This window comes from Numida meleagris, chromosome Z, assembly GCF_002078875.1.
Source record: "Numida meleagris isolate 19003 breed g44 Domestic line chromosome Z, NumMel1.0, whole genome shotgun sequence".
In the NCBI taxonomy this organism is placed as follows: domain Eukaryota; kingdom Metazoa; phylum Chordata; class Aves; order Galliformes; family Numididae; genus Numida; species Numida meleagris.
In genome coordinates this window covers 27377536-27390108 of record NC_034438.1, presented here as the reverse complement: position 1 = coordinate 27390108, position 12573 = coordinate 27377536, and the positions used below count along the sequence as shown (strand labels likewise).

Here is a 12573-nt window from a genome sequence, read left to right as displayed (position 1 = left end):
AGTGTGCAAACTGAGACTGCTCTTGCCCAACCTGCTTTTATTTCTTAATATAGTTTTCTGTCTGATATCCTTGTCCAACGAATACCAGAGCACAAGGTGACAGGCAAGGACAGATCAATAGCTAGTGTTATATTGTGATAAAAGACAGTGGTCTTCTAATTAGCCTAGGCATGTCTTAAACCACAGCCTGCGGGCTGCTTGTGGCCCTGCACAGCTTGCAATGTGGTCACTGCCTGCCCTGCACTATAAAGGTGGCAGCTCTTCCCCACAGAGTGGCCCTGGACATTGCTCAGCAACAACCAGACCATCAGTGTGCTGCTGTTAATGCTGTGTCAACTGAAGGCCAGGCACAGGGAAGGCAATGCTGCACAGTGCTGGCTCAAGCGATGGCAAATAATTGTATGCATTTTAATACGTAGGCTAAACACAGGGCTCTGAACAACAAGGAATATGCAGTCATGCTTTCTGTTTTGATACAGGAGTTTGAGAATAGGTAGAATAGGTTTCAAGATTGCAAAAAAAATCATAAAGTTATGGCACCATTTTCAGTTGATATAAATACATTAAGTGCAAATTTTCAAATGGAATGTATAGAGTTGCAATTAGATACTCAAATCAAAAATCATGTCTCTTTACCAGACTTCTATAAGACCTCTCTTACCGGAGGAAAAAAATATATCCTTCACTTCACAACCACACTTTATTCATGTCATCGCTTTCTGGCAGTGTGCACATGTGTGAACAGTTGTCAAAGATGAAGTACAGGAAGAGTAAAATCTCAGAAATCTCTGATGAACACCATGAGAGCTCACTACAAATTGCAACCACTGCCATTAAACCAGACTGAATTGTTAGTTGCACTAAAGAAGTTTCTCTTAGTCATTCTGTAAGAAAAAATGACATCGTCATAGAATCATGGAATCATAGAATGACTCAGTTTGGAAGGGACCTCAAGGATCATCAAGTTCCAACACCTGCCACAGGCAGGGTTGCCAGCTGTTAGATCAAGTATTAGATCAGTTTGGCCAGTGCCCCAGAAAAACAAGATCACATATCACACTAGTTTTATGGTTTTGTTGTTCCTCACTTTTTTTTAATGTTTTAAGAAAAATATTAAAATTAAAATGTTTTATTATTTATATAGTAATGATATTATATATTCTTCAAAGGATGCTCCAGAAGTAATGCCTCATGCTTTATTATGTTGGCTGACAATGCCAGAGGTGGATGTGGGTTGTATGGCAGTAGAGGCTGAACCTTCCTGCCAATAGTCTGTTACGTGTTGTTGCCATGTAACAGATGATAGATGATGTCTGACATGGAATTGTGAATGAAGCAAAGGTGTGTCATTGAATTCCTCCATGTGGAAAAAATGGCACCTATTGACACTCGTTGACACATGCTGACTGTTTCTGTAGACCCAGCAGTGGATGTGAACACAGTGAGGCGGTGATGGTGTATTTCAGCAGAGTTAACAGTGTGTCACCTCCACTGGTGGAGATTTTTATGAGCGTAGCACGCAGGCTTTTGTTCATGGCTAGCAAAAATGCACGGCTAACAGTGGTGACTGTTGAAAAAGTGTCAAGCTGAGAATTTGCTCTATCAAATAGAGTTATTGTACTCTTTGTATCTGATGTATTTTATGTGGAAATAAATAGGAGGCATTACTTCCAGAGCAACATATATGTATATGTGGCCCAAAACAATTCCTCTTTACTCATTGCAGCCCAGGCAAGTCAAAAGATCAGACACCCACACATTAGCCCATTTCTGGGCTCATGGAGGACCACAGCAGACACATTTACACTATGACTTAACTTATAAAAGTCTTGAGTAGGTTACAGACCTCAGAATTGTTACTGCTCTCTACAGAAAAACAATGATAAAAAGCTTGCATTGTATACTCCTTTGTCATAGGTTAGCCCTGTATGCTCTCTTCTAAAAGGTTTAAGCTTTTTATTTCTCATCTGTGGAGCTACTTTGGATTAAAAAAACATTTCCAGTATCTTGATTTGAGAAGCAGGACATATGGCAATTTAAATTTATTAAGGAAAATGTATTAAAGCAATTTTCACTTCATTACAGAGCATACAGTACAAATTAAGATGAATGTTTAAAATAAAAACTAATATAGAATCTGTATTTTGAATCTAATATAATTCACATGTGCAAGATCCTGCAGTTATCTGTCATTTCCACTACTTTCTGAATGTAATGGTCACTGTAAAAATGTGAGTTGAACAAACCAACACTTCAGTGTACAGTGCATGACATATGGCTTTGAAATATGTGAATCCCCAGAGAATCAGAATGGTTTGAGTTGGAAGGGACCTTTAAAGGTCCATCTTATCACTGATAGTACAGCAGGGTTTAGGGGTCCAAACAGGGGATTTAGCCCCTTCATTGTGCGCGGTTCCTAACATGCTACATGTGTCTGTTGTCATTCCAGAGTTAGGATGAACCGACATGTGCACACGCCTGCAATTGCTTGCATCTACTAGTCTGAACCCAATCTAAGCTGGCCTGGTAGCTTCTGTGACTGTAAGGCCATTCATATGTCCCCTTCCATTGCGGATAGCATTCTCAGGTTTCTGAATAACAGTCAGAAAGAAATAAGCACTTTCTCTACCTTTCCATGGACTGCAGGATAGAGAAATAATTGTGAGGCTTCTTTTCTTTCTCCACCAAGGCAATGGGACGGTGAATGTGAACTGAATTAAACCTTGTTAATGTGAGAAACTAAACCAAACATGTGGCTCATTTTCGTTCTGTGTACAAAGCTCTGTTTACCAAGCACAACATGGAGAGTGTGGATCCAAGAAGCTGCTTCATTCACCAAAGGAGAGAACATGCATAATAAAAATGCAAGTTTACATTTGTTTGTTGCAGCTTGCTTGTTCTGTTTTTCAGTACTCCCTATTTTGAAATATTGCAGCTGTTCAGCGAAGATAGCAAAATGTAACAGTACCCAAAATCGTATCTATGAAAGACATATACTTGGGTTTTTACTGATTTTTGTAATAATAGAAGACATGAGCATTCAGGGAAGCTGAAGAAGAAAGTAATCTATTGAAAAACTAGAAAACCAGTTCTGTTTTTATGTGGAATATTTCATTTGCAACTTAGTGCCACAGCACTGATGATGCCAAATGCTTGACATTATTTCTAATGATTTTGAATAGTAACCTTCATGGTCACAAAAAACAAACAAACAAAAAAACCCACAAAAGCAGCATACACACTTTGCATTAACCAGTGTGAGACCATGACAGATGTTTTTTTTTACCATTTTGGAAACCAGGGCTAGTGGTATGTCTCTGAAGCATGACACAATCTGGCTTGACTGGATTGCCTGGAGACTGCATGAAGCTTGAAAAAAGGACTTGAGCTGAACTGTTCGGTGAAGCATTACTGAAATGCTATTATAAATTCTGTGGCAGCACTTCTTTTTGATTATTTGTGTGTGCGGTCATATTCCTTTTATGCCTTTGCTGTAAAATAGTAAGCAGCTCCAAGCCAGAAGCAAAAGTCTCCAAGTGCTTCTAACCAAGGAGTTCGGACATCTAATGTTCACATGTTACAAAGCCCTTTGTATGTGGCATACAAGGGTCTGGTTTGAAGAAAGCCTTCAGTTAGTGATGTAAACAGGGTGGTTTTGAAATCAGCGCAGTAATTTCTTTCAGGATTGTAGCACTTGTGAGGTTTAGCTGCTGAGACATTATCACTTTTTTTGTTAGTGAGCAAATAACACTTAGAAATGGCAGATGATGAAGAATGGAGGTTCTAATCCTGAATCTGTGCCAGAGCTGACCTAGCAAATCGTTCTGTCCATGTTTTCTCCAGTTTTCTAATACAGTACGTCCACAGAAAATGATGCGAGAGATGTTAAAGTTTTATCTCCCATCTCCAGAGAGACCCTTTGTCCACTCTCCTCACCAAAGCACTTGCTATGCTTTTTGGGGTGCCATTTTTTCTTCCTCCTGTGCCTTCTTTGACTATATGGATCATTGGTTTGAGCTGATAGAGTAATTCCTATGTTCCTAAAGCTAGAGGACTTCCAGCACAAAAAGGATTTTTAGACACTTGTTAAGGACTGGTAAGAAAGCTATAGTGTGAAAGTCTACTAGTAAATGCAGTCAACTTCCCTGAGAAACCACAGGGATAGAAACTTCCTGTGGAGTTGTTGCCATGCAGGATGCTGAAGAAAAATATGGAAAAGAACTTTGCTTTGCTTTGGCCAAAATATACTTATTTCTGTTGTGGGAAGTTATTATCTTTAAAAAAAAAAGGGAAAAATCATTTGCAATTTTAAGTCAAAGGAGATAAATATGTTTTATTATAGGCAGGTAAAACAAATCAGGATTTATTATTTATTATTTATTATTCCCCCAAAATTATGAGTGGATTCTCATAACATAAAATTGTGCTTTAAAGTTTTCCTTACAAGTGTTCCTAAGTTATGTTTATTTGACTGTCACTGATAGTTAGTTGGTTTACAGAGTACTGACTTATAATAGAAAATATCCCTCATTGGTGATGTATTGAATTAAAGAATTGCATTGGAACAGGTTGCCCGAGGAGGCTGTGGATGCTCCATCTCTGGAGGCATTCAAGGCCAGGCTGGATGTGGCTCTAGGCAGCCTGGTCTAGTGGTTGGTGACCCTGCACTCAGTGGAGGGGTTGAAACTCGATGATCTTTGAGGTCCTTTTCAACCCAGGCCATTCTATGATTCTATGATTCTATGAAAGAGTCTTAGAATTGTTAAGATAGGAAAACACCTCTAAGATCATCTGGTCCAACTACCATCCCCACGATGTCCACTAAACCATGTCCCTCAGTACCACATCCACACATTTCTTGAACACCTTCAGAAACAATGACTCCACCACCTCCCTGGGAAGCCCATTCCAATGCCTGACCACTCTTGGAGAAGAAATTTTTCCTAATATCCAACCCGATCCTCATCTGTCATTGAGGATCTTCAAAGTTGCTAGCACGCAGCATAAAGACTGGAGCCAAAGAAGCACATGAGAGTGCAGAATGGGGATGTTTAATGCAGAGAACAGACATTATCACAGATTTTCCGGATTTTTCAAGCAACTTAAAGGCAAACAAGAGAAACTGTTCTTCACTTAACATTATCAGAAAGGGCAGCACTGCACAGGACACTTTTGGAGACAGCAACCTGCTATGGGGAGCTCATGCCTTTGTCCGCTGTCCAACCAAAACTTCAGCTAATTTGAGATGAAAGCCTGATCTCCTGCATAACATTCAGGCATGTCCCCAGACAGCTGCAGCCCAATAGGGAGCTAATAAATCCAAATAAAAAATTGGTGTTTAATCAGCCAGTTACCTGAGCAGCAACAAAATAAATTGTGATTAGAAAATATTAAAAGAAAAATATGACATCTGAAGAAATAAAATACCAATGTTTTCAGCAATAGCGTTCAATTTCCATTTTGGAAGCATATTGAAAGCTAGCATAAGAGTTTTTCATATGTAAAAATATATGCGTTATTTTCCAGTGCAAAGTCCAGCATAGTTATAGTGTTCCTACCTCAAATAATTACCACTAGTAGGACCTTGTGCAATGGTCAAATATAGGTTAATGATAAGCTGTCTTCTCCTCTTTCCTTATTCATACACAAATGCAGTTACCTTTTTTTTCAGTGTAATTTTTAATCATTTTTTTTTGTTGCCTAAGCAAAGAAAATGTTCACTTACCCTTCTTACTACAATTTCATATGCTGTTATAATTCCTGTAGAATTTGTTCAAAACTGCAGAATAATTGGAATTAAACATTTTCCCTGCAAACTAATAAGTTGGAAAAGTGAAATGCAGAATTTAGAGTAATGTGGAATAACAATATTTTGCTCAATTTAGACAAATTCGCTTTGCACTTACAATTCTGAAACAGCACACATGGGAAAAGCAGGAATGTAAAAAAACTAAGGATATGAAACTGACAATGCTGTTGTCCTGTGGCCCAAAGTATTGGGGTGTTTGGATTCTTATAAGTTGCTCTGAAAGTAATGCCTCCTGTTTATTTCCCTGGAAATTATGGCAGATGCAAAGAGCACAATAATTCTGTTTGATAGAAAAAATTTAAGCTACAAAATATTCTTTTTCAATAGTTACCACCATTAGCTGTGCATTTTCACTAGCAATGAAAAAGAGCCTGCATGCCACACTCATAAAAATCTTCACAAGCAGAGGTGACACGCTGTCACCACAGCTGAAATGCACAACCCACCACCTCACTGTGTTCACATCCACTGTTTGGTTAAGAAACACTCAGCAAGTGCCAATGAATGTCAGTGGGTGCCATTTTTCCCACATGGAGGAATTCAGTGACACAGCTTTGCTTCATCCACACTTCTGTGTCAGACACCACTTCTGTCAGACTGACCCTCTGCTGTCATCTATCACACAGCAACAAAATGGAATGGAATATTGGTGGGAAGGTTGAACCTCTACTGCCAAACCACCACCACCAACATAATAAAATAGGATGCATTACTTTTGGAGCAGCCATCATATATACAGATTTTGTTATTTAGCAGTACTGGTCAAAGATAAGCAGAAAAAGGGTGGGAGGGAAGACCCCTTCTGTGGGCCACCTCCTCTGGTGCAGATCCTTACAAGAGCGGTGTGCAAGCTCTTTTTCACTGCTGGTGAAAATGCATAGCTAATGGTGGTAACTACATTGAAAAAACTGTTCTGTAGCTGAAAGTTTATCAAATAGTGTTATTGTGCTCTTGTAACTGCTGTACTTTCCATGGAAATAAATAGGTGGCATTACTTTTGGAGTGACCTACATATACATCATTTTGACTAATGTCAACTAAGTAGGTACAATTTAGGAACTTTTTCATTTATCTTGGTTACTGTCTGATCTAGAAGTTGCCTGGCAGGACACATTTTCCTAGCTGGCATTGGAAAGGAAGAAGCTACTTGATAGCTCCCAGAACATTCCTCCTCTGATTGTACATCCAGCAAGCATAAGTGAGGGCATCCTTCTGCAAATCTGGCTGGTTCCTGACCGCGGACTGCAACACTTGGCAACGATTCCTGATGGCAATTTCCTAGTGGTTACAAACCAGTCTGTATTGTTCCAGAGGCAAAATTAAATTTGCACTTCCCCCAGTAACACACTGTGGTTTGTTTGGGAACAAATCTGGACTGAGACAAGTCCAAGTTTCTCCTTTGTTGAGCAGAGGGGAAGTATAAGTAGATAACTATAGTCACCCATATGAGTAAGCCAGGAATTCATGAAGTGATTCATAAATCATTATAAAGACCACTAGAGTCTACTGAAAAAGAGTGCTGTCTTGCTGTACAAAGTAGTGCATTATCATTGGGAGGTTCTTTTAGGTGTTAAATCAAATGTGAAAATTTTAAAACTGTGCTTTTCACTTTGAGTTTTGAAAAGGACTTTTTGCCTGTTGTTGGCTGCTGCTGAAAACCATTCTTAAGAGATCAATTTTCACAAACAAATTTTGAAAACACAAATGATCATATCCAATGATTTTTCAAATAACCATAGTAATAAAAATTTACTGTACATTGTTCTTTATCTGTGGCAGCATTTAACAGTCTTTCTGTGAGATTGCTGTACTCACTCCAGTCCTTGCTCATGGAAGCCTCTTAGCTGTGGCACTTTTTTAAGACCTGCCTGATATTTCAGCACAGTACAGCTACTTGATTATCTTTTTCTCAAAATTATTTTCTAGTATTGATGTGAAACACATCATTCTTTGTTTTCTTCCTCCCTAGTATGTCTTAAAGCTTATACTGCATCAGTAATATGGAACAAAAAAATATTTGGTGCATTAAGGACTCAGCAACTCGGTACTGACACCTTTCCTCCAACTACATAGTCGTTCATATGTTTTTTGAAGCTAATAGCAAATCAGAACAAAGTTCATCCAAGGTGCATCTAATATATCTAAAAAATCAATTCTCAAAGAAAATTGAGTAGGCAGTAAATTATAGAAAAATTTTGACATTTTCTATACTACAAATGTAAGTTATGGATCTACCAGAAATGCAATAGATAGGTTTCAAATAAGGTCAAAATCACACAAATGTTTTGTGGCAGAAACTGATTCTGAGATATAGTATAAAATATTTCATGTGTCTTGGATTTGGTTGTTGTTATCTGTACAATGACCCTTTCCTAAGATGTTCTGTAGTGCCCCTACTGGACTTGCATCATCTGTTACACTCAGGGTGAATGTACAGCTTTCTTAGACCTCTGCAGGAAAAACATTCTTTATTACTAGGTGAAAGAAAATGTAATGTAGTGTCCAGTCTTAGGAGAACAGGGATCAGATTGACACTTTAGGATCCTGGTAAGCTTTGTTAACTTCAAGCAACAGTCTCTCGTATCAGTGGCCACTGAGCGTACATGCCACAGAGAAGAATGGGTGCATGCTTTTGCTCTGCATAGTTGGCAGCCTACTTCTGGGAGCAGAGTGGCTGTTCTGAGGTAGGAATGCCACGTCAGTATTCATTCATCTTCCAGCAGGAATATTTTATTACCCTCCCCAGCTTTCATCTCATGGATCAGAAAGTGACACCAAGCCATTCCTGAGCCCAGGCTGAGCTTTTGTTTACTGATTTGATCCCACTGGTCTAATGGGTAGTTTGGTCAGCTGGAGTAGGGACCCCAGTTCTTCTAACCACAGCCTTCCCTCTGCAAAAATGACTGTCATCTATTTGTAACGTGCTTTTGGATATGCAATTTAAAGGAAATATGGATCAAAAAAAAAACATACACAAAGTTCATAAAATCCTCCTGCTTAGTAGTGTGACTCCTTGTAGTGCCAGTAGTGACAGAGCTGTGTATAATATGCAAATGAAATGATGAACCCCTGTGGTGGCTGTGCCATCAATCTCATTCTGAACCTTTCTCTTTCTCTGCCAGGTTTGTGAGTTTACACTTTGAGTCCAGATCAACATTTTGATGTCATCAGGTTCTGTTCAACCAGAAGCAATTTAACACTTGCCTTCATATACATTTTACTGCCTTCAGATTATTTTCAAATTTTTACTGGCAACATACATAAAACAAGGATTTCTGGAACTTGAAACTTGAACCTGCTGTTTATCTCCTCACAGTGTCTGTTCACCAGAACTGACTGCTTCCTGCCCAGGAGGAAGGACAGCTATTTATTGATGTATATAACTGGCATGGAGTTTTATTATGACACAGCTGGCAATGCCTCAGAAATAAGATCCCCCATGAGGTTTTTTCTACTGTTATGATTTACAATCTACCTACAGCAGTTAAAGGGAGATATCCATCACAAGGCAAAAATTCAGTGTTTTCATTTTAGGGTCATTAAAGCTAATGATTTGTCACCAGAGAGCTTGGCAGAAAAGGACCTGAGAGTCCTGGTAGACATGAAGTTGAACATGAACCAACAATATGTCCATGCCACAAGGAAGGCAGATGAAATCCTGATCTTCATTAGGCAAATTATTGCCTTGAAGGAGGTGATTATTTCACTCTGCTCAGTGCTGGAGAGGCCACATGAGTTCTGCATCCAGCTCTGGGCTCCTCAGTGCAAGAGAGACATAGACATACTGGAGTAAGTCCAACAGCAGGCAGAAAGATGTTGAAGGGACAAGAGCATCTCTCCTATGAGGCAAGTTTGAGAGATCTGGGACTGTTCAGCCTAGAGATGAGGGGACTCTGAGAAAGAATGCTGAGAGGATGGAGCTAGGCTCATTTCAGTGGTACCTAGTGCCGGGACAAGTGAAAATGGGCACAAAATTTAATACAGGAGGTTCTGTCTGAATGTCAGGAAACATTTCTTTACTGTGCTGGAGACCAACCATTGGCACAGGCATGGCCATGGGCAGCCTGCTCTAGATATCCCAACTTGAGCAGGGGGGTTGACCGAAGGAGCTCCATAGGTCCCTTCCAACCTCAACCATTCTGTGATTCTGTGATCTGAAAATATAACTTCTCCATATTTGGGCTCTATACGGTTCTTTTAGAAGATTTTATCTATGCAAACCGCTAAGCATTATAGTGATCTAAGTACTGCTAAGCATTATAATGATCTAAGTAAAGTAGAAAGTATCTTCAATGCTTACCTTGAAGTTTCAGCATTCTATAGATATGTCTGTTTCTGAACTCCTAGGTTAGTTGCTCTGACTTCTCAACACATCAGCCCCCAAAGAATTTCAGTTCCTCCTCCCATGATGCAGAGACAGACTTCACAGCCTCCTCATCTTCAGCAGCCTTCAGGAATACATCTAAAGACATACCAGTCAGCATCAAATCCTTTTCAGCCAAATAGTCTCCACATCCAAGGTAAGGAAGAAGCTTCATCATTGATGTTAGTTGTTTGTCACTGCTGCTTGGCTTCAAATAAAGTGTTTCAAGTGCTGCCACTGGTATTTCAAGGGCCCTTTCCTTCTGAAAGATATAGTCTTCTGGGACCTTGCCTTCAAGCTTTCTTAAAATTCATAGTTTAGCTAATGTTTATGCATCTTACTATGGAGTGACAAATTTTGTTTCAGATTGATTTTCAGAGCTGTTATTGAAATAGAACTGCAAGTAATTAATTATGTGCTGGCCTCCAATTTTAATTTAATATTGTTATGCTTCTTATCACTCTTAACTTTTCACAGGAAGTGTTACAAAGTTTTCAAGACGTGGAATATTTTTATCCCTTGCAATTGTGTAGACCTCTTCTTTCATTAGCATACACGTCTCACAGAGTTGTATTCCCACTTGCACTATGTAAACAGTTACTACAAAACTTCTTTCTCTCTCTTTGAACAGTCAGCTACAGACTTATATAGTCATGAAGAAAATTAACAGTAGCTGAACTCAATATTAGGTTGTTTTTCAGTTTTTTTTAATCTGGCGTGAAGCCCGAATGGTAATTAACCTTAGCATTTCAGAAATGTGTTGACAGAAATAACACTGTTATGTTTCAGCTGTTTAAATATATGTTCGTCATATTAACATACACAAGGTGCATGTCATATTGCATTTTTATAGTCTTTGGGATTCTGCCTCTTGATCAGGCTTCCTGAGAGTTATCACAGTAGATATAATAAGAAACATATATTGAAAAAAAAGAAGGCTTCTTTCATTTATTTTCTTTCTATGATGTAAGCAGTCTCTCTAGGGGTAGCAGTGAAGCAGGATCCCAAGGTAACTCTCAGAATTCGTGAGTGAGAGTCAGGGGAAAAAGAAATGTGCCAGTCCAGTTTTATTGTTGTTGTAGTAGACCACATGTATGTGTTTGTGGATTAAGATGATGACCAGTGCTGGCAGAATAATGGAAGAAAGAAAAAACTGTTGTAAAATATTCAGTGCAATAGAAAGCTGCCATTTCTTTAAAAAACTGTTAGCTGATATGAGTTACCTATACTAGGGTAGCTATATGGGCTGCTATACTACTAAGTTGTTTTTTCATTAGCAATTATCAGATTTAAATAAATAGAAATATTTTTAGCTTACCAAATTGGCAAGTCCATCTGGCAGTACAATGTGTGACTGATATGTCTGTATTACTCTTTCCTGTCATTCCTTTTCCTTTTGTTCTTCATATTCAGATGCTACCAAATGATTACTTGATGTTTGTGTAATTAACCTAGTGAACGCTGTAGAAGTATGCTGCAAAGAAACACCATTCTGAAGTAATTCAGGCCAAAGACTACTAGAAAGAATCTCACTCACAATGTATATTTCTCAATGGCAATTGTAATTGTTTCCTTAAGAAAATACTATCTGGGAGAGCTTTGTGATGCCAAGCAGAGAGCTGACAGAAATAGATACCAGAAACTTCCTACCTTATGGAAATGATAATCATGGCAGTCACAGCCTGTGACATATCTGTAATTAAATCTTTATCCCTGTTAGTTCAATGAGATCAGGACTCTTTCACAAACTTCTGTGGACCAGGATTTCAACAGTGAATTTAAGATGGGTTGTGCAATTTTGATTTTTAGATGCTCAGCATCATTCAGGGCAAGGCTCTGCATGTGATAAACAACAGGAGCTTCTTGCTTTTAGAAGAGATTCTTGCAATATACAGCAATTTCATTATATTTAGAAGTATTTCATTTCCCTCAGGAAGTAATGTTATCATACCAGAAAAATTATTGTTTATTCTGTGTCTTGACTTAATTGAACTTGGAGATAGTGTATAGATTCAAAGAAACATAAAATCATAGAATGGCTTGGGTTGGAAGGGACCTCAAGGCTCCAACCCCCCTGCCACAGGCAGGGCCGCCAGCCTCCACATCTAATACTAGACCAGGCTGCCTAGGGCTCCATCCAACCTGGCCTTGAACACCTCCAGGGATGGGGCATCCACAACCTCTCTGGGCAGCCTGTTCCAGCACCTCACAACTCTCATAGTAAAGAATTTGCCCCTGATATCCAACCTAAATCTTCCCTCCTTCAACTTAAAACCATTTCCCCTTGTCCTGCCATTATCTACCCTCATAAAGAGTTGACTGCCCTCCTGTTCGTAGGCTCCCTTTAGGTACTGGAAGGCTGCCGTGGGGTCACCCCACACCCTTCTCTTCTCCAGGCTGA

General features: G+C 39.1%; 1 protein-coding gene across 6 annotated transcripts in view; it reads left to right on the top strand.

Moving 5' to 3' along the window:
* Positions 1 to 12573, top strand: part of GLIS3 (GLIS family zinc finger 3) — a 165006-nt gene that overhangs the window by 142250 nt on the left and 10183 nt on the right. For all 6 annotated transcript variants that reach the window (XM_021381305.1, XM_021381301.1, XM_021381304.1 and 3 more), the window contains one exon: positions 10157 to 10329. In XM_021381305.1, coding sequence (XP_021236980.1) covers positions 10157 to 10329 — 173 coding nt within the window. The remainder of the gene's footprint in view (positions 1 to 10156; positions 10330 to 12573) is intronic.